The 27,308-nt window shown below is 44.6% G+C and overlaps 1 protein-coding gene across 4 annotated transcripts in view; it reads left to right on the top strand.

Moving 5' to 3' along the window:
* ascc3 (activating signal cointegrator 1 complex subunit 3) overlaps nucleotides 1–27,308 on the top strand; it is a 777,147-nt gene that overhangs the window by 150,004 nt on the left and 599,835 nt on the right. For all 4 annotated transcript variants that reach the window (XM_070885599.1, XM_070885602.1, XM_070885601.1 and 1 more), the window contains exon 11: nucleotides 17,814–17,978. In XM_070885599.1, coding sequence (XP_070741700.1) covers nucleotides 17,814–17,978 — 165 coding nt within the window. The remainder of the gene's footprint in view (nucleotides 1–17,813; nucleotides 17,979–27,308) is intronic.

Raw genomic sequence — 27,308 nt, 5'->3', positions numbered from 1 at the left:
CTCCCAAGCTTCGGGACCTCCTGAGAATTTCCTGCAGTGTTAAAAAAGGTAAGTCCTTTCTGTCGGACTGCTTAAATTTTCATCCCTTATGACCTTAATCATAGTGCGTGCTCTGACGTATCGTTTGGCCTGTTTAATTTGTGCACATGTTAATCCCATCGACCATCAGAACTAGGCCCTGTATTACGACAAGTACATGTGATTTAATTCTTATCCATGGGTGGATCTGAATATTAAGTCAATGTCCCACAGCTTTGAGTACCAGAGCTGATCAGCCAGCATCGCGTTAGTGTGTCTCTGTAGGTTGTCTACTTCTTCCATCAGCTGGATATACTGTCATCTTTGATTCTGGATTCCTTGCACCAAACGTAATTGTTCCTCATTTAATTCCGGTGCCTTGCGGTTCCCATACCGCCTCCTTGTACCCCTCTCGGAGGGTATCCGTGACCGTTCCGTGGATCCATTTATGTCTATTTTTCCCATGGGCCTGAAACAGAAGTTAGGGTTGGTGATGACACGGGGGGTGACTCCTCCCCTGGTCTTAATCGTCGGGTTGGCTGCTCCTGTGATCACGCACCAAATATCCATTCCCTTATGGAGCAGCGATTGTTTCGGAATCGTGTTCGAGAGGAGTGATACTCAGCATGCATCCATTTGTTTGGTGGAATCTGCAATCATCATTCGTTATTCGTGGCGTACCTCGACATAAAACCACTTGATTATTTTTATAGCAATCAGTTATGCCAATGCCTTTCGTACTAATTTAATTTTAATCATCCGTCTGGCAGGCTGATGGTAACGCCATCGAGTTTGGTTTCTTAATTCACCGATATTATCGATCTGGTATAAGGGGTCTCCCTTTGTTACATCATACTGTGGTATGGACAACATAAACCTGATCATTTCACCCGCCCAGTAATACATCTGAAATTTGGCACCCATGCGTGACTATTCCTTCGTACTCGCATTTGTCATTAATTTTTTTATCTAGAGTCCAATTGTTAAGTATGCTGTTCGGGATCCAATCTGGTATGTCCCCATTCTGGAGTTGCTCCAGGTTATGTTGTACTTCACTTAATCCAGGCCCCATACCCGGAGCAAACTATCTCAGCTTGTAATCATTTACTTATGTCGTTCCCCATTGCGTGGATCAAATTTATTGTCTTGGCATGCTTCTGTAATGTATGGGCCACTTGTAACAGTTCCCCTTCCGCGCCATCTCCCAACCGCGCTTGTTGGGTTTGGTGATCCAAGTCCCTCCCCAGTAAACCCCTCAAGACTACGCCATTAAGTTGTTAGCCCAGTCATATATTGCATACATTTGTGGAATTCATCGTTGTAACCCCTGCCGCATAACCCGTGCCTAGTGTTATTCCCCTTTGTGTTCGACCTTGTCCTGTTCCCTTTCTGAAATTAAATCTCAGGGTAGTGGATTCTGGACCTTTGAGGATCCGTTGTGCCAGGTTCTGGTATAGACTTATAGGGCCCAAGTTTCCACAAGAAAAAAAACGGGCGCCCCTCTGAGCTGGGCGCCTGTTTTTCGCGCCTAAAACGGCGCCTAAAAAAATCCTCGGTATTCTCCACCTACTTACAGGTCTTCTGGCACTCGGCGCAGCCAGCACAAGCTGTGTGGGGGGCGGAGCCAGATCCCGGCGTTGAAAACAGTGCCGGGACCTCTGCACATGCGCGCTACAGTCGGCAAGTTCAGTAGCTCCAGGCGCCGAACTGTGTGGGAGGGGCCCAAAGCACGCAGCCCCTAGCCCTGGCTGAATGGCCTCACTGGGGCTGCGTCAATGAGGCTCCTCCCACGGCCGACACCCGCTCCCCCCCCCGCCCCGACCCGACACCCGCTCTCCCCCCCCCCCCCTCCCCCCGCCGACGAGACCCGCTCCCCGCCCCGCCCCGAGACCCGCTTCCCCCCCCTCCCGACTGACCCGACCCGCGCTCCTGTTACCCGACCCCCCCCCGCTCTCTCTCCTCACCCCCCCCCCTGCTCTCTCTCCTAACCCCCCCCCGCTCTCTTTCCTCACCTTCCCCCCCCCTCTCTCTCCTAACCCCCCCCCCCGCTCTCTTTCCTCACCTTCCCCCCCCCCCCCCCTCTCTCCCTCCCTCTCTCTCTCTCTCTCTCTCTCTCTCTCTCTCTCTCTCTCTCTCTCTCTCTCTCTCTCTCTCTCTCTCTCCCGCTCAGCGGCACGAACGGCTGCAGAATTCTCCCTGGCTGAAGCACTTTCACACAGGTAGGAAGATGGTTTATTTAATCTTTTCTTGGCTTATAAATGTTTATTCAGGTTGGATTTATTTGTATAATATTTGTAGAAGTATAAATAAGGATTTATTGTCGAATTTAATGAAGTCCCTTCCCCCCCTCCCCCCCACCTCGTTCTGGACGCCTAATTTGTAACCTGCGCCTGATTTTTTAATGTGTAGAACAGGTTTTTTCAGTTCTACAAAAATCTTCACTGGCTCCATTCTACTTTAGTTTGGAGTACATTTTCACTGTGGAAACTTTCAAATCAGGCGTCAGTGGCCGGACACGCCCCCTTTTGAAGAAAAAATTCTGTTCTAAACTAGAACTGTTCTATCTGACTAGAACTGCAGAAAAAAAATGTGGAGAATTGCGATTTCTAAAATAGTCCGTTCTCCACCAGTTGCTCCTAAAAATCAGGCGCGAATCATGTGGAAACTTGGGCCCATAGTTTCATTCCCACAGAAGCTAGGAAGAATGATATCCATTAGATTTAGGTTAAGTAGTCGCTGACTCACCCCAATTATATCCTTTCTTTAGATTCTTTCATTACTAGCCCCCCTTTGGCTCCAGTCTTTATGGACGGGCTTTTGGGGGGACTTGCGTGGTTGTGCTGGGAAGAGTTGTTGTCCCCAGGGTGGTTGTTGGGGCAGTGGTAGGGCTTCCCTGGGTCCCTTTGGGTGTGTTTGGTGTCCCAGCCTGACCTTTATTGTCATCTTTCCTCCACACTCCATCCGCCCCCCCTTTGTAGGTTGTATTCCTTCTTCTTTGAGCTGCGCATGATCAATACCGGCTTCTCCGTGTTATTACCGTGTCACGCTTCGGGACACACATCTTATATTCCAGAGACCTCCCTTGGTCTTCATTTTATCCCATTGGTCACTTTTCCTAAACATCCTGGGGTTCCCACTCCCCTTTTGCTCCGTTCTGTTCTCACCCTTCTGTTTCTTGCGGGTGGATTTGGCTGCTTGTTTTGCAGCTTTGTCCGCCCAGGCATGAGCTTCTAGAACTGAAATTCCATCCAGTTGGATTTCTGCGCCCTTCCCCTTTTGGTCCTATGAACTTGCTCCTGTCCTCGGAATCTACTGGCGCCCATGGCATCGGCAGCCTGCTGCATTACAACCTTACTTAATACACTATACATAGCCATGCGTTAAAATAAGTTCTGTCCTTGCTCCAGTCCTTGGCTGCTGGGATGCATATTTCGGCAGTTAAATTAAACAAAGCTAGTTCATGTAGTTGTGTCTTTCCTGCCTGTGCTATATCTCTCGTAGTCTGTCTGTATTATCCAGTGCTTGCGTGGGCCTTAAGGTTCCCAGTATCCTGAGTCTCCAGAGTTGAAGTAGCCGATGCGGTCCCATCTCGGTGAGTGTTTTATCTGCAAATTTTAAACGGATAGCCTGGTCGTCACCAGGTGTTAGGTTCTGGTCTACTCATCTTTTATCCATGCATGTCGAGGTCACTCTGTGAAATCGGTGGTAAGGGTTAGGTTGGGTTTGTGGACTACACTTACCCACCGTGGGCTGTATTACCATAGGTGATGGTGCTATGGCTGCGCACTGCACTATCCGTCTGGTCCCATTTTTAAAAAATCTCTTCCAGCTTATTTATCTTAGCCTTTAACTCTTGAATTTGTTTTGTTTGAGTATCTTTCTTTTATTTGTATCAGGCGAGTATTATTACATAGGCTAGTTCTGTTTTTATTTTTATTCTGACTATCGCACCATTTCCTCTATCTGTCAGGTGAGTCTTTTTTATTCTATTTAGAAATCCAAATTAATAATGTCCAATATAAAACAGCTGTCAATGGAAAGGGTAAACTCCTTTACAGGTTTGTAAGAAAGCCTGATGTCATTACGTGACTTCGTGTAATCATCCGAAAAATTCTTTTAAGTCTTTGTGCCTTCAAAACTTGCTTAGAAATTAGGAATCCATTAAAACAGCAGAAATCATTAGTAAAGCCGTCATAATAAAAGTCTTCTCATCAGGAAAGACGGCATTTTAGATTAAACTCCAATTTTTTCTTAACTTCTAATTCAAGTACTTGCCAAAGATTTTTTTTTTTAATTGATTTAAAATGAGACCACACATTTTTAATAGCTATTTTGTTTACTGAAATCCAATTTTCACACACGCTGTATACATTCCAACATTTCGTTTTATTTTACGGTCCTGTTCACTGGGCAAATCTTGTGTTTTATTTCTCGCTCAGCACAAAATCTAAACATCCATGCCAGTTCCATTTTTTATAAGAATTTAAAAATTCAGTAAGATTCTCTAATTCCCAGTTTTTTCTTTCTGTGCTGAGTTCGCATAGCTTAGATCTTTTCTCCTCGTTATTTTCAAAACCCTCCTGCTTGTTTAGACTGTTCGGGACTTTTCTTGATAAACAACGTCCATTTTGGAAATCTTTCAAACTGCAGTGAAACTTTCTCGTAATTTAAAATCATTATCAATGGAGAGTGTCTTTTACCTCTTCAAATTCTTTTTTTTTCCAATTAAACCAATATCTTTTTCACAGCCGATATCAACTAGTATTTAGTAAGTTATGTCTTTTTCCATCGCAAAAAACCCTATTTTTTTCCCAGCACCTAATTAGTGCATTACGTCTTTTTTTTTTAGATCACCTTTCTTCAAATTAGGTTTTGTATTTTACACGGAGGGCTCGTGACTCCATAAATTTGTTAATTTAAAATCATCAGACAATCAAAGACACTTTTTCTTTCAAATTCGTTCAATTTGTTTACTTTCAAAGTGGCGACTTTATCTTTTTTTTGTCCATAACTAGAACGGAGTCTAGCACGTAGGCTTTGAGGGCTGCTTTTCGTTATCTCAAATTCCAGTTTCAAGGTCGTTACAATGTCTTTTTCTAAACTGCTATAGCTTGCTGCTTTAACATTTTTCAAAAGTCCTTTTTACACCTTCGCAGATAGCTCGCCACTCGCCCAGGAGTTTGACTTGTTTCCAAACCTTTTAGTTTTATTTCTCCTTTTTTCTTTGAGATCAAATTTAATTTAATTTAATTATTTTTTTTAGTTTGAATCCATCTCTGTATTTTGCTGTGCCTTTTCTTAATATCTCAAAATCCCAAATCAAATTTTGTAATTTCAATCTTTATTTAAAACCTTTTTTTACTGAGCTAGAAGCTTTTGCGTCAAGGTTTAACACAAAGCAAAATGGGAGCGTACTTCCCCAGCCCGCAGCCGCGAGAGATCCTCACAGGCCTTTTTTAAAAGGCATTCTTTATCTTATTCCTAGACTAAATTTATGTCTTTCAATCCAATGTAATCAATGATTGCGTGTTTTCTTTCGACAAGTAAGTGAGCGTGTCAAATAAATTATTTTTTGTTTAACCACCGGGACCATGTATTTTTTATCTTTTGCTCAACAAACCTATCCTTTGTGCATTTCCTAGCTCCGTAACTTATCATCCAAATAAATCCACACCTGCGTTTCTAACTTAAAATGTCTTAAAACTTCCCACATACAGGACAACACTACAAAGGGTTAAAAAAAACTTTCACTCTGTTTGGAAAAGTGGGTGGAGCTGCACTATTTTTCCAAACAGGCTTTCAGAAACATGAAAAATTCATTCCGCAGTCAAAAAATCACACAAGGACTCTCACTCAACGACAGACATTCACAAAAGTCTCTCTTCATTCAATAAAGCCTATTAATTGTTTGGCCGGCTGTATTTTTGGATCCATATGTCACTTAAGATGGTCACTATCAGCTTTTTTTATGGCATTACGTAGTTACGCAAGTTACAATTCGTTTTATTCGCCTTTTTAATAGCCGTGTTACCCATCTTCTTTGAGGCTATCTTGGGCACTCTCTTTAATTCGTGTTAGGTATGCAGGATGTTATTTATATCCATATGTCTTTCCTTGGCGCCGTGCACTCGTACTACCACGCTTTGAGTCAATATATCTCGTCCCATGCACCGTGCGCTCATACCGCTTCAGGTCAATAGACCTTCCTCTATCTTCCCTTGCGTCGTACCCTCGCACTGCCGTGCTACCTCCACGCGCGTGTTTTAGGATGCACCTTTTGACCCCCTTCTACCCCTAGATCGTCCCTGTTCTCCGTCTCCATCCCTCCTGGACCTGCTACAAATGGTTCTTTGTACAGATGTCCTTCCCTTGCGGTTTACAATGCCACAGCTCTAACTTGAAGGTGGTAAATTAAAACATACTCACCCCAACGGCTGGGTCATTGTTCTGTTCGGGAAGTCCGTACCCTGTTCGCAGCACCAAATCTAAGGGGAAAATGGGAAGGCTTCTCCCACGAGCGGGCCCCCTGATATAGAGGGTCGATGCTCGCCCCAACCCGCGTAACAGCCCCCGGAGTTAGCAGACAGAGACGGATGGCAAGGTATAACGATCTTTTATTATGAACATCCGGGAACACCTCTTGTCACAGCCGCCTATGAGTGGAGATGCTCTCCGAACAGCACAGTCACACAACTTTTATACATTTCAAAAACCCCTCCGTTCCCTGCTAAGACCTCCCTAGATCTCTAATTGGACTACCTTATTAGTGCTACTTTGGATTGACAGGCCAAGACCCTCGTGACCACCTTAGGCCGTGACTAGAATGACTTCATTAGGTCAGAATTTATTGATTCTCCTTGGTGCCCGTGAGTCCGCCTCGAGCCTCTTCGCAAGGTCTTATCAATGTTTGTTTAGGTTCTCACATCGTATCCTGTCGGAATATTATTGAATTGATAACTTCTGGAGCCTTGGTACAAGGCCGAAGAGAGGCCTTTTACCTCCTTATGGGTTGGTGCAGGAGCCAGCACTTTAACCCTTGTCCCGCTGGTACCCTAATGCCAAATTTCTCTTACACCACTGCAAAAGCCTTGCGTCAGCAGCTCATAATTCATCGCTTTGCTTGAACAGTGAACGGCACATTTCACCGTTGCCTGCCCACTCTATCCCACCATATTGGTTATTCCCCCTCTCATTCTGCAAATGAGACACAGGAATGGTTAAAATGAACAAAAGAATGTATTAAACATATAGTAACTTGAATAAGATTTATTAAACATTGTAAACATAATTTGGAAACTGGAATAAAATTTATTAAACATTATTGTGAACATTTATAACTTAACAAAATTGGGAAAACTTTTATAAAATAGCAACAAAAACAAAAGAACAACCCCTGCACCGAACGTCTTTACCTGTGGCCCCTCTCCCTCCCGCCCCCCGCTCCCCCCCCCCCCCCCAAATGCTAATCCCCCTCGCTTGTGTCATGACTGTACCCAAGGTGGTATCAAGACGTCGTGCAACACCGCGGCCAGAGTCCTGCTGTAAAAGTGGGATGGACAATGGAGACGCCATGTGTGGATCCTCTGGAGAAGCAGAAGCACCCAAGACCTCCAGGAGTTGTTGGCTGAGCTCGATGCTCTCCCTGGACAATCCCACCATGTCCAGGTGTGCGTCTGCCTGTCTGTCAGCAGAGACCGCCTTTGCCAACTCGCCTTCCGGAGAGATGGCATATGGGATTGAACCCTGGAAGTGCGTGGCTGCATGACACTTGCACCCGGGGCCTTGGATTGGCCAAAGCCCGAGAATGTGTCTTCCTGGTCAGAGCTACTAGCCGCAGCTAAAAGAGGTGTCAGTGGCTTCTGCCCACAACCCCCACCCCAGATTAGCTTCATGAGTTTCCTCCTCCCATGGAGGTTCCTCGTTCTGTGTCTTTGTGGTCCCCCTCCTCCACCCCCACATGTTGGGCTGAGGTGGAGGCTTCCATTGGCGAATGTGGTGCCTCCTCATCTGGAAATAGAAAACAACAGATGAGTGGTTAGCAGCAGGGGAGGGAACATAACACAGGCTCATTTGAAGGACTGGTGCTACTGTATTATATGTAGTCCACAGACACTGCATCACATTGCCCCAACCCTAGTCCACAGACACTGCATCACATTGCCCCAACCCAGCCTGGGGATTTTGCAGGACTTCCCCTCAGTTTTGAACAGGGGATCAGGACCCCCAGGGTAGTCGACCTCATTGAGGCACCAATCATAGCTGCCACATGCTCTTCCAGGTCCATCACTGGCAGTGTCTGGGGTGGACCACCCCGCTGCTCCCGGCGGTTGTACGACAACTTTCCCGACAAAGATGACAATTAGAGTGGTTACCAGAGGGCCCATCTGCTCTAGTGGCACGCACAAATAGCCATCAAAGCACTGTGTGCATTTAATACAGTCCTCTGTTTAATGGCCCTGGTAGTTGCACGTGGGTCAAGGGGAAGACATCGAAGTGCAGAAACATCTTTTAAGATATCAAAAAGCAGTCTTACTAATGTGTAACGTTCATTCCTGGAAAATAAGGTGCATGAATAAAAATATTACTTTTTCTGACGACCTTGCAAAATGGTCATTAAACTTTTTCCGACACTGCTTATGGTCTCTCTTGATATTATTGACTGAGGAAACCTCCTCAGCCACGTTGGTCCACAGATGCCTTCGCACAGTGGGAGGGGTTTATCGGCATCCCTCCTTTTAAATTACCCCATCTGCTTTGCACAGCTACGATGAGGGCCTCGTTTGCCTCATCATTCAACTTTTAGGCTCTCTGCCTGCTGATGACCCCTTCCATCGTGGCTACTTGCTGTGTGGAAAAATAGCTGATTCAGCCCTGGATGTACTGCGCATGCGCAGGCGTACCCTGACAGCTGACCAGAATTGTGGGAAGAAGATAAAAATCGGGGGAAGAAGATAAAAATCGGGGAAAGAAAATTTGCACATGCGCAGAAGGTCCATTTCTTTTTTTTTCCGTTCACAAGTTTTGGCTCCGGCACACACATTCACTCATGCAAGGCCAGATTTAGTGCTATCGCTGGTTACCATTTGGCGAATTTTGCGACGTCCAGCAATCGCACTACCCCGGTGCTAAAAAAAATACCGTCACGATTATCACTCAAAAACGGGTAAAATGGATAAAACTCGAATGTCTAGCCCTTTAATTTTTAAATAAAGATTTTTTTTTTAAACTTTAAAAGATTTTGCTTTATGACACCTTTTGTGACTAGGATGTCCCAAAGCGCTTCTCAGCCAATTAATTACTTTTCAAAGTGTAGTCACTGTTGAAATGTAAGGAAACGTGGTAGCCACCTGAACCTGGACAGAGTTGACTGATGTCTTCATTTCTATTGAAATACTATATGATGCTCCATTTTAATTTTTTTTTCTCCAACTTGCAGCTCCTATCCCCATCACCTGTTGAATATAAATGGTGGGCTGTTGCGCATTTCTCCTTGACCACTTGACTCTTTCCTCCCCAATTAAAATCAGTTAGTGATTGTGGCTATGTCTTTTAAAAGACTATGCAAGGCATTGAATGCCATTGCTGTGGGTAGAAGAACGGGAAGAATTCTGTCACTCACTGCCTAATTTTCTTCCAAATCTGCCTACACTTTTTCATTCCCCTTCTTTGGCCCCCTCAAATGTACATCCACAACTATCATATCAACAGTACTCGCTATGTTTAGGCATGACATTCTGTATCTATTTGCTTGAAATGTACTTATGTTGCCACAAAGCTGTGCAGGATTAGTATTTAAACACTGTGAATGGTATGTACAGCACAACATTGATCCTTTTGGTAGCATTCTTACTTCTGAATAAGACGTTTGTGGTTCTAGTTCCACACCAGGACGTGATTGAATAATCTAGGCTGACACTCCGTTACAGAATTTCCCTTAGCAGAGGGTCAACAATCAGGGGGCATAGATTTAAAGTAATTGGTAGGAGGTTTAGAGGGGATTTGAGGAGACATTTTTTCACCCAGAGGGTGGTGGGGGTCTGGAACTCACTGCCTAAAAGGGTGGTAGAGGCAGAAACCCTCACCACATTTTAAAAAGTACATGGATGTGCACTTGAAGTACCGTAACCTACAAGGCTACGGGCCAAGAGCTGAAAAGTAGGATTAGGCTGGATAGCTCTTTGTCAGCCGGCGCGGATACGATGGGCCAAAAGGGCCTCCTTCCGTGCTGTAAATTTCTATTGAGAGTGTTACATTGTTGGAGGTGCAATCCTTTAGAGGAGAAGTTAAGCCAAGATTCCATCGGTCTGTTTTGGTAGTTCAGGTGTGCATTAAGAATTCCGTGGCATTATTTGCAGAAATACCACAAAAAAAAGTTCACGTCTTGAAGACATTTCAACACAATCGGGTGCTACATCAATGCAAATAATATATTATGAAACTTATGCTGGAAGCACTCAGCACATCAGTCAGCATTTGTGGAGAGAAGAGACAAGATAATGTTTCAGGTCTAACCTTTGTCAGAATTCAAGAACTTTTGTTGAAGGGTTACATGTCTGTTCTCTCTACAGATGTTGATTGACCTGTGTAAGGGGTTCTCAGGAAGTGTTGTGACTTGAGTGTCTCTCTCTGGGCTTCTGCCCTCACAGCTTATGCCTGGCCTGTGAGGTACCCCGAGTACTGCAAGAGCACCCCTGGAGAGACTGTGTCCACAGCTTATGAAGGGGGTTTTGAGACTCGTGCGTCCCCACAGCTTATGCCTAGCCTGTGAGGCACCTGTGAGTGTCAAACACTCCTAACCCCTTCTTCCCTAGCCTGTGACACACTGTTCTGACATAAGACTCACGATCAGGAAATGTGATACAATAGAACTGAGACAAGGTGATTCCAAGAGGAGCTTAGGCTTCCAATTTATTTGACAAGGTGTATCTCAACAAACAGCAATACACCAACAAAACAATCCCCCTAAATCCCACTAAACGGACACAACGAAAATCTTTACACAAGTTTAGCAGTACAATGCCCAACCTCCCACCTTTCCTGGCCTTACTGAGTTGGGAGTTCCGGGGACCAGAGGTTATACTCACTACTGTGCCTTCTGCAGTCTGGTGGTTTGTTTCTTCTATCTTCGGTGTCTTCGGACACTGGTTTTCCTTCCGTGTCAAGAGGCTTGCTGGTTGTTGGATCACGAGGGCAGGGAACCACACACAATGCGTCAGAAACCCCTTTTTATAGCCAGATTATCCAGTCCGCCTCTCCTGCTGCAATCGATCCTTCCCATTGGTGGGCTTTGTGATTTTGAAAAATGCAGCAGTTTTAGATTATTGCGGGTTTTTTCCACTGATAACCTACTCAAGGTTTGAGTGGGTGTTGATTGGGTTGGCCTCCTGTAGCCATTGTGTAGGCTCTTGGTTTGTTTTGTGTTCCCTAGTTTTCTGAAGGTCTGCATAATTTCCTTCCATAGTGTAAACATGGGGAAGACAATAGCCCGATAATGGCTGAGTCAGTCCCACAGTTTTCGAGCAAGTGTTCTCCCATTGGCTTGAAAGCCCCATGCTTCGGGCTGACTCTGTCCCACCATTGGCCCTCCGGTGTCCTGCCCCGTCCAAACACTGCTCTGCCAAGGTCAAACCGTCTCGGTTTCAATTCACAGCACAGGCCGATCCCACAGCCCTTTTCCTTCTGGGTAAAATTAGGGGGTTTTTGTCCTCCCCTACACCTGCTGTGAGTGCAACTAGCATTTTCTGTTTAAGATTTCTAGCATTTATAGATATTTGTTCTGCCATCAGCAATGCATCAGTGTGGAAGCGCATTGGTAAGCTGCTTTTATGGTGATTGCTGAAGCACCATGCAACATTTATAGTGCAAAAGTCACTTTGCGAACCACTGGATTGAACAGCACGCAAGGCCACTAAGCACATTGACGTGGTTCCAAACTCTTACTCAGCAATGCCTTGTAAGGCTCCACAAATGAATAAGCTAGAACTAGAATAGATACATGGTACCTTTTTGATCATTATAGTTTGCAGTTGAAATATTTTTTGTATTCAACTCTATCAAAGTAGTTGCATGCTTTTTATTATCTTTTTGGATTGTAAATTGCAGTACAAACTGCTTACATATTAATAAAGAGCACAACATTGATTTCAGGAGCCTTGTTAGTCTCGTATACCGGTACCTGAAGTATTTTTCCATTTCAGCTAAGTGTATCCAAAATACCGCAGTCTCTTATTCTCGACCCACTTACAATCCCACTCACTTGTACGGAGGAAAGCATATTCCCATGATGCACTCAGCCAACCAAGCAAGCTCAGTGATTAATGAGATTAGTCTGAATCTGATGTCGTATCCATATATATATGTTTCCCCTGCGAGGGCAGAAGGAACAGGTCTGGTTTTTTTTTATTGTCTGGGCTAAATATCTAGGCTCACTTAGTTATGCAAAAGGATGTATTTATAGGTTTTGGATACTTGATAAATCATTGAATCGTATGTGACAAACTTGATTTCTGCAGAACGTCAGTCACGATTGTGTGTAGCTATCAAATTCAAATTATTTCTTTAGTTGACATATAATGAATGGATTTTTTCACAGCAGTGGATTTTACTTATAGCAGATGCAGTTTGTCACAACAGTCAGGTAAACTACACCAGGTCAAATCAAACCTGTTACACATCTAACTTTCTTGTCTCCTAACTCTCTTTAATCCAGGGTCTCCCTGACAGTAATATATTGTAATATCAATGAAACCCTGCTTATTGCCTCCTTGTTCTCTGACTTCACATTGTGTACAATTGTCAAACTGAAGAGTTCAGGTGAACATAATTTATCAGAGCTGATTTGTCCAGTTACAATGGACGCCAAACATGCTGAACCAATGATGCCTGCACAGATAAGTCTGCTGTAAGCAGATATTATTTGAAATAATAAGTGTTGTTCTCAGCATGCCTAATTGTAAAATTAGCAAACTAGAAACTAGGTTGGAGAAATTCACCAGTCAACTACAGGTAGTTAAATAAAAAATAAGTTGTGGAATTTTTTTCATCAACTAATCAGAGTCCCTTTTGAAATCTGGAAACATTTGGTAACTAATCAACTTAGAGAAGGAAATTCCAAGGGTAGTGAGAGGTGAGCATTTTTACTGAAGGTACAGCCAGCCCCCATAAGTTTAATTTTGCCAGGTGGAGACGAAGTGAACTTGTCTGTACCAGTCTGGCTGCTATTTTCCAAAGGAGAGTTTGCTTCAACACCAACTCAGATCGTAGAATCATAAAGGTTTTCGGCACAGAAGGAGCCCATTCAATTCATCGTGTCTATGTTGGCCAAAAAAGAGCTACCCAGCCTAATTCCACTTTCCAGCTTTTGGTCTGTAGCCTTGTAGGTCATGGCATTTCAAGTGCATATTCAAGTACTTTTTAGATGTGATGAGCATTTTGGCCTGTTCCACTCTTTCAGGCAGTGAGTTTCAGACCCCCACCACCCTCTGGGTGAAAAAATGTCTCCTCAACTACTCACTAATCCTTCTACCAAATACGTTAAATCCATGCCCCCATTTATTGGATATAATTAGGAATCATACCAAGACTGCATTGCAGAGACCGACCAGAAACCATTGTGGAAATTGTGCACTCTCCCATCCATCATGCTAGTGACCTCCAGAAAATATTCAACTGGATTAGTCAGACATGACCTATCTTCACAAATCCATGCTGACTCTTGTTGATCAGCTGATACTCGTCTAAGTGCTCAGTCACTGTCTATGATGATAGATTCCAGTAACTTCTCCCCCAATTGATAAACTGACAAGTATCTAGTCACTTGGTTTTGGGGCACATGCGGATGATCTGTCAAGGCGAACCTTGACAGATCGCAAGTTCCGGGTTTTCACGCATTGGCGGCCCGTGCGGAAATCTAGAACTTGCGGAACCATTCTGAGGGCATACGATGGGGTACACTCATCGGCCCCGCAAAAGTCGAGCCATTGTTTTAGGTCTCTACATCTTCCTTAGCTGTTCTATGACATGGAACGGTTTCAATAATTTCAGTGAGGACTAGTGTTTCAAACCAGCTTGCGAGCCCATCGAGAGCTCTTGATTCAGGAAATCCCTCTTGCTTCAATATGTTGCAGTACCTGAAGCAGTTTTGCCTGATATTTCTCTTTCTAGTACTTAACTCTCTTGAAAAAGCTGAATGAATACCTTCAATTTAGTTTTCACTCAGTAAAATTAGAAGCACCGTGATTTTCTTTATTTTGGAGAGACTACCTTAGAGCATATCATTATCATTATTTTCCAATAATTCATTTTGAACAACAATTCTTAACAATAGAAGTTCCTAAAGTCCTTCATTAGTGTGGGGGGGAAGAGAAACAAAGAGTTATGCAAGTTGATATAATTCTACAACTGTAAGGAAGAAACACTGACTAAATTCATTTATACAAAGATTAAATTGCCAAGTGCCAGCTACCAGCCTTGTGTTGGTGTGAGCACTATCCTCTGATGCTGGCAGAGAAGTTCTTCCTTAGTGTTATGTGACCACATTCATAGTCCAAGAAATATGCTCTCCTTTGAATGAATGTGGACCCCTATTGCTTGAATGATCTGGTGTTGTGTACCGAGATTAGAGGTGGTTTGTAAACAGCGCCTCCATTAATTCAAGGCTTAACTCTATGCTTTCACTATTATGATGATCGTTTCTAGTTGATATGGGTGGAAACAATCGGAGGGAGGAGTAGAGTGGTGTGGGAGAACATGAGAACATAAGAAATAGGAACAGGACTAGGCCATTTGACCTCTCGAACCTGGCTCGATCATGGCTGATCTGATCATGGGCTCAGCTGCACTTCCCTGCCCGCTCCCCTTAACCCTTTACTCCCTTTATCGCTCAAAAATCTGTCTTATCTCCGCCATAAATATATTCAATGAGCCAGCCTCCACAGCCCTCTGGGGCAGAGAATTCCACAGATTTACAACCCTCTGATAGAAGAAATTCTTCTTCACAGTTTTAAATGTGTGGCCCCCTAGTACTGGGAGTATTGAGATTGGGCCCGGGGGAAGGGTACTTGGGTTTCTTGGATCCAGAAGTGTGGAAAAAGAAAGTGGTGCTGGAGTGTGGCAATGTTGAAACTGGATCCTGGGGCAAATCTGTGGATAGTGGGAAAGGGAGTGGTGTAGGAACCAAGAGCAATAGGAGTGGTGTGTGAGGAATCTGTGCGCAATGGGAGGTGGGTGAAGAGGTTTTGGAGCAGTGAACCTGGGAGCATTGTGGAAGGGCAATTAATTAGGGAATTAAGTGGTCTGACCACTGATAGGGGATCACGGGTTTGATTGGTGTGTGTATGCGGGAGGGGGCATGGGGGTGGTGTTGAGGATTTGGGGAGAGTGATCTTGGGTCCAGAAAGCTGGGGAGTGTGGTGATTTTTTTAAGAAGGGAATGAAGGAAAAAGAAGGCCGTGAGCCTTCATGAATTCCTTGGAGTTGCCTCTTCCCGAGAAATATTGTGATAGTTTTCCAGTAAGAGAGCAGCAAGTGAGAGTGGAGAGAGGTGGGGATCATTTGGCAAAAGGCCCAATCTTTAGCCCCTTCTTTTGAATCCTCTTTGCAGCCTATCAAAGGTAGGTGTAATAAATAGGTAAGTTTAAGCATGACAGAAAAACATGTCACTCAGGTGCATTGGAAATAGTGTTACAAAAAGTATGTGTATTTCTGCTCTATTAAACTAATTAGTCTAGCAATTCCATAAACATAATTTGTTTTTTGGCATTCAACATGCTTTAATTTATCATAATAAAAAGCAAATCTACTTTAAATTAAATCTTTTTACATGCGGTGGTGCTGATAGCTGCCCTGCTAACGCTTAGTGACCTGGAGCAGGGATACATGCAGTTTCAACTCGATTTGTAATCTGAGCCCTTGATGGTCTCTGGCAATGGCTGATTATGGTGGGGTGGGATTAGCAGCCATGGAAATGCTATGTGTGCACTCATTTTGCTGCAGGTGTTAATCTTGGCAGACACTGAAAAGTACAAAACAGAAGCTTATCTAAATACATCTTTACAAATAAAATTTTAAAAAAAAGTCTTTCTTGCATTGCCTTTCTTACCAAATACATTTGACATAGATATAATAAGCATAAACTTTAAGAAGCTGTTAAAATAATGCTTTTTTCTTTGGATAATGGTTGCAATCTATTGAATGTATATGAAATTATTTTTTGTAAACACTATTCTTGTGAGGGAGAAGTACAGTATTAAGCTTTTGATGGGAATATGCATTGTCTCCTCCTGCAGGATGATGTAGGGGAAACTGCACTACACATTCCTTTCAGTGGAAACCAACATACTCTTCATTATGATCCCACACAGATACAAGTGGTATAGAGTGGTCATGCAAATTTATTAAAACTGTATCAGCAGATTTTCTGACAGACTAGATGCTGTTACCATGGAAGCAAATCACAGTATTGTATTTTTGCTGTCCATGGTTATGATGAAAGTTATGCCAAGCCAGTTAGAAATCGTGTTTAACATTCACAGTGCAATCTTTCAGTGAAATGACAAACAACAACTTTTTTTGTCTCCACACTTTTCTTTTGTGGTGGGGATGGGGAATGGTGTAGTAAAGATGGTCAGTGGCTCTGTGGCCTATTTTTTTCTAATTACAACAGTGACTACACTCCAAAAAGTACTTCATTGGCTGTAAAGCGTTTTGAGACATCCGGTGGTCGTGAAAGGCGCTATATAAATCCAAGTCTGTCTTTCTTTTTGATAGCATAACGAGGTGTACTGGGAGCAGCAGTAGTGAGAACAGATGTTTCTCATTTGACCCAGAATGTTTCTGGGAGTAAAGAAAGTTAAGAGTTGTAAAGAAAGTTAACTGGTTGACTTTTTGTTTGTTTAAATGTGGAGTTTAGAAAGCTGTTGTGTGTTCATTTCTGTAACTTTTCAAAATTTTAAACCAAGAATTTTTTTGTGCCCATCACACGCAAATGATTATTCACTCACACCTGGTACTAGTGTACAACATATATTGCAGATATAAAACAGTAAGTTGTATGTTCATAGCAGCAAATCCTGTACTTCGAAGCAGGGCCACTTGTGGTGGTGATTAGCATTTTCAAAAAGGACGGTACATATCTATATAAAACTGCGTTGCTGGTACCTGAAATACAGTGTTAACTTGTATGTAGTGTGTCCTACATAAACTTTCAATATATGTACAGATTATTACCACAACTGAAACCTGCCACTTCTCTTCTCGGAATGCCAACCTTGAAGTTCTGCTCTTCCCTCAGACGGGATTTCCGTTTGTCTCTTTTAATCTGTTCTTTTTGAACACACTCTAGTTCTGACGAAGGGTCATCGACCCGAAACGTTAACTCTGCTTTCACTCCACAGATGCTGCCTGACCTGCTGAGATTTCCAGCATTTTCTGTTGTTGTTCCAGATTCCAGCATCCGCAGTATTTTGTTTTTGTACCTACCTCAGTAGCTCCTACTTAAAATCTGGCATTGGTGCAGGATATTTACAGTATTAGTATATGATGTAAATGCTAAAAGCATTAATAATTTTAAATAAATGTATTTGTCAATGTTGAACTTCATCGCAATGCATTTATTTTATTTTATTCACTCCCGTACTTTATAATGTAGAAATATATTTTGGACTGTTTTGATAAACATCGTTGAGAAATCATGCTAATACTCAAAATATTAAATATGACCATAATTATTTTTTTCATATGGATTCCTGTTTCATATATTTCTATGTAATGTTGAATATGTTTTTTCTCTTTTTCAGATGCTTGTGACAACACCTGAGAAATGGGATGTAGTAACACGTAAAAGTGTGGGTGACGTTGCCTTGTCTCAGATTGTCAGACTACTGATTTTAGATGAGGTTCACCTATTGCATGAAGATAGAGGACCAGTTCTTGAAAGCTTGGTGGCGCGAACGCTACGACAGGTAAACAAATCTGATTCAGTAATTTCTACTTGTATATTATATATTATTACTCTACAATATTTAGCATATGAGATGTACTGAACATTTCCTTAAAAGCAGTACAGGCTGTACCACAATAAATGCTTAAATACTGTACTTTTCAAAATGATGATGAAAATGTCAGACCGTTTTCTTCGGACATTTGGGCATGAATCCTTTGTGTTTAACATTGTGGGGCCGAAATTCACTGTCCCTGAAGGGGCAGTTACCGCGAAGTTATAGGCGGCCAATCGGAAAAAATCTAATGGCCGCCGCGTTCGTTTTTTTCCCTCCCCGAGCCATATTCAGTTCGGGGGGGGAGGGGGGATTTCAGCGGTGCGAACTTCTGCCAAAAATAGCGGGGTGAAGCTGCGGTAAAGGCAGTTGTGCCGCGATGACCTCAGCGTGCGGGCCGCTGAAAAGCGACCATGCCAGCGATATTCAGCATCAAGAAGGTAGGATTTTCCCAGCAGTGCCCCGTGCCGTTTTTCAGTCGGTCCTCAAACGCGAAACCGCTGGACTATTCCTGTGATCGGGTTCATTTTTTCGGTAATATAGGGTTTTTTTTGGCCTCCATTGAACCTGCTGAGTGCTGCTCAGAGGTTTTGAGAGACTTTTGGAGGTCTTTCAGGTTTGACTCTTTAGTGGAAGCCTGTTCTGGGCTCCAGAGACCTGCTTGGCAGGTGCACCCTGAGGATGGGATCAGTGTTGGCAGGGGAACACCTGGTACACCTGGTCAGATGAAGGGCGGCACGCAGGAGAACACATTGCTATCAGCACCGTCCAGAGAGGCAGCGGGAAAAGGAGGCAGCAGCCATGGCTGCCCAACAGAGAGAATGGCCTGCAGATGTGTGCAGACCTGCAGCTTGAGAAGGTGGTCAGGAGAGAGATGGCATCAGGAGGGTGAAGTATGCTGGACCCCCGCCCCTCCAAATACTGGGAGTGGAGCCTATGCAGCAAGAGTCTGCAGAGGAGCCCGAGAATGAGAAGGACGAGGTAGATGGGCAGCAGGCAGCTGCCAGGGGAGGAGGCCCTACCCTCAAAGGGTCCACAGACCTCCCTTCTCCTTCCTCCAGTTCAGTGATGAGCAATGCCTGCGAAGGCTAAGATTTCAGAAAAAAGTTCTCCGGGAGCTCTGCACTGTCCTGTGAGAAGATCTGCAGCCACTAACAAGGCTCAGGACTGCCCTCACCATGGAGACCAAGGTCACCATCGCCTTGAATTTTTATGCCACGGGGTCTTTCCAGTCTGCCACTGCAAACATTGGCAACATCTCCCAATTCTCCAGTACATCTCCTCCTCGATGACCAGGGAGAAACAGGTGGAGCAGCAGGCTGAATTTGCTCGAATTGCAGGCTTCTCGAGAGTGCAGGGTGCCATTGACTGCACACACGTGGGGCTGAGGATGCCACATCATCACCCCGAGATCTTTGTGAACCACAAAGGCTTCCACTCGCTGAATGTGCAGCTCGTATGTGACTTTCAGCATCAGATCCTGGCAGTTGATGTGAGGTACCCAGGAAGCAGCCATGATTCCTGCATTCTGCACCAGACCAGTGTGCCCGCCCTCTTCACCGGCCCGAATCAGGATTGCGGTTGGCTGCTTGGGGACAAGGGATATCCCCTGTGCGATTGGCTGCTCACTCCACTGCGGAACCCCAGGACAGTGCCAGAGCATGCATACAATGATGCTCATTGTGCCACCAGGTGCATCATCGAGCACTGCATTGGCAAAGCAAAGGTTCCGGTGCCTGGACCGCTCTGGTGGCGCCTTGCAGTACTCTCTGTATTCTTCGTGGTCTGCTGCACGACCTAGACATCATGAGGGGACAGCCGCTGGAGGTCGAGCCAACAGTACCACCTGATGAGGAGGAGGCAGCGGTGGAGGAGACACTGAAGGAGGAGGAGGAGGCATCGTCCCCATCGCAACCCTGAAAGGGAGGTGCAGCTGCGTCTTATAACTGTGCGCTTCAGATAATCCCATTCACCCATGACCCTTCAGGTTCCACTTTCAATGGCCATCGCAATGAGTGCCTTCACACAGAATTTCCCACTCCCAAATGAAACACCTGGCCTGATATATGTGGCAAAAATAAAGCTTTTAGCAAATTATCCAAATCAGTGCAAAAACAGAACATAAACAGCAATATTATAATTAATCATTTTTTAACCCCTGTGCATTTCACTATAACACCTCTTGCATGTGACTACCCTAACACCACACCTAAGTGTCATCCCTTTGGCTGCATCATGGGTCCAGAAAGGCTGCTGTGGTTGTTGTCTGGGACCGACATCTGTCCTTCTAGGATGTCCTCAAACACCTCTGGGCCGGGTGCAGACTGGCCAGCACTCCTGGAAGGGTGCAATCTGGCTTGACTTGGGTTGAACCATGTGTGGAGGCACTGGCGGAGTGGGAGATCTGGGGGCCAGGAATGTTGTGATCCTGAGAGAGCACATCATCACAATCCTGGTCCGAGGAGCCTCCATCACTCCCCCGGGGTGGCACATGACAACCACCACCAAGCTGAGGGAAGTCGGGTCGGTGCTGCGGTGCAAGACAGGAGGGTCCCCCGTGACCCGTGTGACCAGTGTTGGATCCAACCGCGAACGCAACACTGAGGTGTCTGGTGGCATCGAGCTGAGACTGCATGAGAGCAGCCACAGTCTCAAACCCACCAGTGATGGTAGCGGTTTGACGCTCCATGGCAGCACTAAGATGCGCCGTGGCCTGGTGCCCAGAGAGCATAAGAGCATTCTGTGCTTCCAGTGCCATGCCCATCCTCTCCAAAGCAGCATTGATGAAATCGTGCGATCACACCTGTGCCAAAATGGCAGCTGCCACATCACCTGCAGGTGGATCCGCACGGGTGGATCCGCACAAACACTCTAGGAGTCCACCATTGCCTGCACACTGGCAATGATGGGCTCCATGGTGTGCGCAGAGCTGTCGAGTATTCGGGAGTCAGACTCCTCCTCAATCCTCACCACTTCTGACAGTCTCTCTGGCACCCTTGCCAGTGCCCCCAACATCTGCGAATGCATGGCCTCCACCCTTCTCTCATAAGCCGCAATATCGATGGCATCGTCTAAGTCCTCCTCGGCAGAACTCCGGTGCGGACTTGCCTCCCCGGAGAGGTGACACCTGCCACCCCACCTACCACGTCAACTATATCAGACCGCGCACTCCCACCAGTATCTGAGCTGGCGCGTGTGGGTGGAAGCAGTGACTCGCTTGTGCTATCCGTCTCTTCCTCGTCCTCCTCTTCCTCACTATCTCTTGGCATGAGCTGTGGAGTGCTAAATATGGTGCCTTCATCAGTGGAAACCTCAATGTCCTCATCGCTGCTTGTGGAGATATCAGGCAGCCTATGCTTCAGGTCTGCATGTGGTCTCACAGGTGTCTGTCTTGGTGTTTCATCTGCAAGCATAAATGGGAGAAGGGTTGCCGTGAGGGGGAGGTGGGGGATTGATGCATGGAGCCTGCAAACTAGCACACTTTTGGACGGAAAAGCACAGTAGTCACTGGCGTATTCAACATTCAACAACGGCCTCACTTACCAATGCTGCCCTCATCGCTGACGCCAGTCCCACTGCGGGGGCATGACATCTGCAAGCATAAATGGGAGAAGGGCTGTCGTGAGGGGAAGGTGGGGGATGAAGGCATGGAGGGTGCAACTAGCAAACTTCCGTGAAGGTAAGGAACAGTAGGTGCTGGCACATTGAAGAAGAGAGTCATTCAAGGAGGGCTTTCACTTCCCCACATTGGCGTCTGCACTGCCGCCAGGACAGGGAATGCAGCATGGCCGTCGTCCAGCGCCTGAGCCCTCTGCTCCACAGGTGTGAGCACCTGTGTCTCGGCTTCTCTGCCCCCATTCATCATTTGCTCGGCTCTATTGTGAGCCAGTCTGGCCTGCTAAAGAAAGCATGGTTGGTGAGTACCACTGTGATGATGCATGAGAAACAAGTGTTTGTATGTGACATGCAGTTGTAAGTGTGAGACGAAAGGGAGCCTCCATTGCGAGAACACACATATATATGTATAGAGGAATGCAGCTTGAGTGATTAAACAGTGAGTATGAGAAATAAGAGCGTGTTGAAGGAGAATCTCGTAGATGCAAGATCAGCAGTTGGTGGAAGAGGTACTCGCTGAACCTCTTCCTGCACTGCACGGATGTCCTCACATATATGGAGGTGCCTGACACCCCCCCTACAATCTCCCTCCATGCATTATTGACTCTCTGTCTGCCAGCTCTCCCCACATCAGATAACACCTTCTCTCCTCCACACCATCCATGTCTCCAGCTCCAGATCAGTGAACCTGTTGGCTCTCCTTGCACCTCGTACACCAGCCATTGTTCCAGACTCCTTCCCCCCTCAGGGCCTTGCTGCAAACCCTGCCCTTTCAAAAGGCCAGGGAGCAACTGGCTCATTAGAAACCCTTACCTGCATGCTGAATTTCGCCATGGTAATTACGCTCCAATTAACACAGCCACACCGCTGAAAAATCTACTTTGGAAGGGTTCCTTAGACCAGGAACTCATTTTTTTCACTTTTGGAGCTGAATATTGTTTGAGCCAGCCCTGAAACAATTTCAGCGCTAATGGCTCCAAAAAGTCGGTGGGGCGGGGGGGGGGGGGGGGAAGCACCAGCTTTCCAGCAGAGCTGAATTTCGGCCCCTGTGTATCTTGCGTTGTTTGCCTGAAAGTTTGGATGTCAATTTGTCATCGGTAAAAGATGTAATTAATGTTTTTTGTTTTCACGTTTACTGTTATACTCCGAGTGGATAGACTGATTAGTTCTTATTTGGAGTGGGACTCAATTCATTTTGGTTTGAAATGTCACCACTTGTCATTTCACACACCTGATGTGAAACCTGACTTCATAGATTTAAGAGTCTGCAACCTGTCTTGCACTCTTCGGGACAGATTTTAACTTTTGCGAGCCAACCGACGAGCCGGCCAACCGCCCGTACCTGGAACGTAGAGGCTGGAGCCATTTCACAGCCTACGCCTCTTTTAAATCAAAACGACAAACTGCCCACCCCACATAGGTGTTCCGGAGCAGCTTGTTGGGTTCAGGCAGTGCAGTATCGGGCAGTCAGGAAACAGTGAAGCGAGCTTTGGAGTGGGGTGTGGTTTGACGTCACTGCGGTGCGGGTTTGGAGGCTGGGGCGATAATGCCCCTGATCATTTTGGATCGCTCCTGTTTCCCCAGCAGTTTAGGTCAGGTGAATGGGAAATAAATACCTAGAAATTGTGTCTATCATGACTTCCAGTGAGCACATTTGTTGTCTATAGAGCAATGTAGACTGAAGTAGGATAATTTCAACTTAACCTTTTTAATTATGAATCAAATTAGATGTAATTTGTGGAATTGGTATTTTCACAATAACAATTCACAATCATTTTCTTCCACTAGATTTTGGGACATTAATTACATTTTAAAAGTAGGAATAGATTAAGAGCATCAGCAGAATTTAGAGGTCATGTGTTGATAGTTTCTGGAGAAAACAACTTGCATGTTTTATCATAACTGAATTCCTGCTAATTTCACCCTGTCCCTCTTACCCCTCACCTTATTTCTTGTGTGGTTTGACTGAAAACATAACAGATCATCTGGTCCATCTGATGCAATCTATGTACTCCATTTGCTCATCCTTCCTCGTCATACAATCCCCTGGAGAGGTAAAAAACCTGGGCAATTTGAAAAAACTGGGAAATTTCTCTCTACTCCTAAGGGCAATCAAGTACACTTCCAGGAAACTGTATTAATTCTAATTTTAAAGTGATGAGCTCTCATCACTGACTACCCAACCACAGAAAATAGTCTTTTTTTTTTCTCTATACAGTCTTTCAAAACTCTTGATAATGTTAAAAACCACTCTGAAATCTCCTCTTAGCCATTTCTGCTCCAATGGAAATAGTCCCAGTATCTTGTGTCTCATTCATTATTACTTCTTTACTCATGTACTCTACTCGCCGGTTTATAAAACCAAAACTCTATTGGCCTTTTTTATGGTTTTATTTATCTGCACTTTCACTGTTAGGGAATTATGTATTTGAGCCCCAAAGGTGTCTCTGTTCATCCACACTCTTCAGTGTCTTTTCAGTAAGTCTACTTTTTTTTCCATCATAAAATGTTTTACCTCATTAAATTGCATCTGCCAACTAGCTGCACATTCTGCTAAACTGTCCATCTTAAAATGTTATTCTATTCCCTGTATCCAAGTCCAAATCATCTATATACAACAGTGGAGCCAACTGTGGTGCACTACTTTCAACCTGTTTCCAGTCTGAGAAACAGCCTTCTATCTATCCACGTTGATGCTACATTTCCTTTTTATACCATTCACGTGAATTATTCGAACAAACTTCTTGAAATTCTTTATCAAACATCTTCTGAAAATCCATATACACTGCATCAATTGCATTCCCTTAACCTATCCAATTGTTTAAAATAAATAACTTGCCTTTAGCAAATCTGACTAACCCAGGCGTTTCTAAATCTACGAATTTCATCTTGAATTATGGGGCCCAACTTTCCCCAGGAGTTGCTGTTTATTTTTTTGGAGCAACTTGATTTTTCTGGAGTCTCTTAAAAGTCACAATTCTGCACATTTAATTTGTTCCAGTGTAAATGAGTTAGTTAGGATTTTTTTAGTTTAGTTTTGTTTTGTTCAGCCACCTACACCTGTTTTAGGCCATTTTAAGCCAGTTTGGCCAGCTAATAGTTGCCCCAAACTAACTTAAGCCAGCGTATGTGGCCACTTGTGTCCGCACAGAAAACCCTCAGCGCAGATAGACAGAGATAGGAGGGGGGAAGGGAAGCACAGAAGACCTTGCAAAGCACTAAACACCTTCTCAACAACATTAATGAAGCATAAAAACCATCAATAATAATTAAAAAATAAATAAATAAAAAATAAAACTTAAGTCCTACCTTCATACTGGGCTGGGGAAGTCAGCGGGCTGGGAAGCCACTTGGCCGGGGATGTGGGGGTGGAGAACTCACCCAGGAGAACGAAACAGCAGACAGGCAGGAGAGAGAACTCACAGAACGCGGCAGGCAGGCAGGAGAGACAACTCGCAGAACGCGGCAGGTAGGCAGGAGAGACAACTCACAGAACACACCACGCACCGGCAAGCCCTTCGGTCTGGGCTAGGGGCAGTGAGCCCGCAGGACGCACTGGGAGGGTGAGGAGCTACTGCGCATGCGCGCAGACTCCACTGCGCATGCGGACAGCTGCTGGCACTGTTTTTGGCGCAGGGCTGTAGCTCCGCCCCCACTGCTATGCCAAGCCCTAGGACGGTCCATGGAGCGGGGAGAATACAGAATGACATTTTCGCCGCTGTTTTTGGAGTAGAAAGTCGGCGCACCACGGGCAAGTGCGCTGGAAAAAGGGGTTGGGGAAACTTGGGGCCATGGATTCTAAGAGTTAGTCAGCCCACAATTGATAGAATAACTGGTCTATGGTTATTCAGTATTCTGAACAAGGGTGTTAACATTGGCTACTTTCCAGTCCTGTGGCAGATTCCACATATTTAAGGAGGATTGAAAAATTATTGGCAGTGCCTCTGGTATATTCTTTCGACAGGCTTTCAGCTCTTAGAATTAGCATTCAAACCTAGCCTAGGTCAACGTTTCAGAAACACAAACATTCAGATTTTTTTTAAAAAGCTATTCTTTGCTGATTTGATGCACAATCGGTTTATGTTGGAATTAGTCATTTAATTTGAGTCCTCAGTATTTCAAGTTGACTTATCAGACGACTTTGTTTATCAGGAAAGGCTGGGTCGCTTTGCTCTTGAAAAGGGCAGGCTGAGGAGTGACACAATAGAGGTCTTTAAAAAGGATTTGATAGAGTAGATAAAGAGAGAGTTTCCACTTGTGGGGAAGAGCAAAATTACAGGCCATCAATAGTCACTGAGAAATCCAACAGGGAATTCAGAAGGAACTTCTTTACCCAGAGAGTGGTAAGAATGTGGAATTCGCTACTGCAGGGAGTGGTTGAAGCAAATAGTATAGATACATTTAAGAGGAGGATAGATAAGTATATGAGGGAGAAGGGAATAGAGGGTTATGCTGATCGAGCTAGATGAGGAAAGTCGGGAGGAGGCTCGAGTGGCGTATAAACGCTGGCATGGACTGGTTGGGCTGAATGGCTTGTTTCTGTGCTGTATATCCTTTGTCATCCAACACACAGCATGGTTACATAGTCCAATGCTGTCTTGTCCTTAAAATTAGTGTTTCACTAAGTCATTTTATAATTGATAGCTGCCCTGTAATACATTAAGCAGGCAGTAAATCTCATGGTTTCTTTTCAGTTTCCATTATGCAGTTAACATTAGCAATGTTGTGTTCTTTAATGATGGCTGGTTAATTTTATAGTGACTGGTAATCACAGCTGTAGTGGTGGCTCTTTTTTGGAGGTAATTATTTTCCCAAAATGTGTCAGAATTTTACTGTTCCACTTAGTGTTGACATTAAACACTCAGCATGCATAGCATACCTAGCCGAAAAACAAACTTCCCTCAACTTTCCTTCTGCGATGCATCCAAACCCCAACCCTGCTAGAATATTCCCTATTGAGTATGTGTAATATTTCCACATCCAGCACTTTTATGGCCTTGCTGAATATGATTGCCAGTATATGTCAAATTGTGGGCAATTTTCATTGTACATCTTCAACCAGCAGAAACTGGGTTGAGATTACTCAAACCATTTACACAAGACCCCCTTGCAAGTTTCAACGAAGGTGACTTTTTTTTTTAAACTCCATTGGCCTGGCTAGATTTGAAATTTACTTCAATGAGGTGGAAGACGAGACAGCACTCCCAAACCCTATTATGAAACAGTTAAGAACATAAGAATTAGGAGCAGGAGTAGGCCATACGACCCTTCGAGCCTGCTCCGCCATTCAGTAAGATCATGGCTGATCTTCGACCTCAACTGCACTTTCCTGCCCAATTCCCATATTCCTTGATTCCCCTAGAGTCCAAAATTTTATCCTTTGCAAGCTTTTTGTGTCCTCCTCACAGTTTACTTTGCTACCCAGCTTTGTATTGTCAGCAAACTTGGATACGTTGCACTCAGTCCCTTCATCTAACTTTTAATATAGATTGTAAATGGCTGAGGCTCAAACACTGATCCTTGCGATACCCCATTAGTTACAGCCTGCCAACTGGAAAATGACCTGTTTATCGCTTCTCTCTGTTTTCTTTCGGTTACCCGATCCTCTATGCATGCTTAATATATTACCCCCAACCCCATGAGCCCTTACCTTGCATAGAAAACCTTTTATGAGGCACCTTA

This window comes from Pristiophorus japonicus, chromosome 7 (assembly GCF_044704955.1).
Source record: "Pristiophorus japonicus isolate sPriJap1 chromosome 7, sPriJap1.hap1, whole genome shotgun sequence".
Lineage (NCBI taxonomy): Eukaryota > Metazoa > Chordata > Chondrichthyes > Pristiophoridae > Pristiophorus > Pristiophorus japonicus.
Note: the sequence above shows the minus strand (reverse complement) of the source record. Positions and strands in the feature narration are given on the sequence as shown.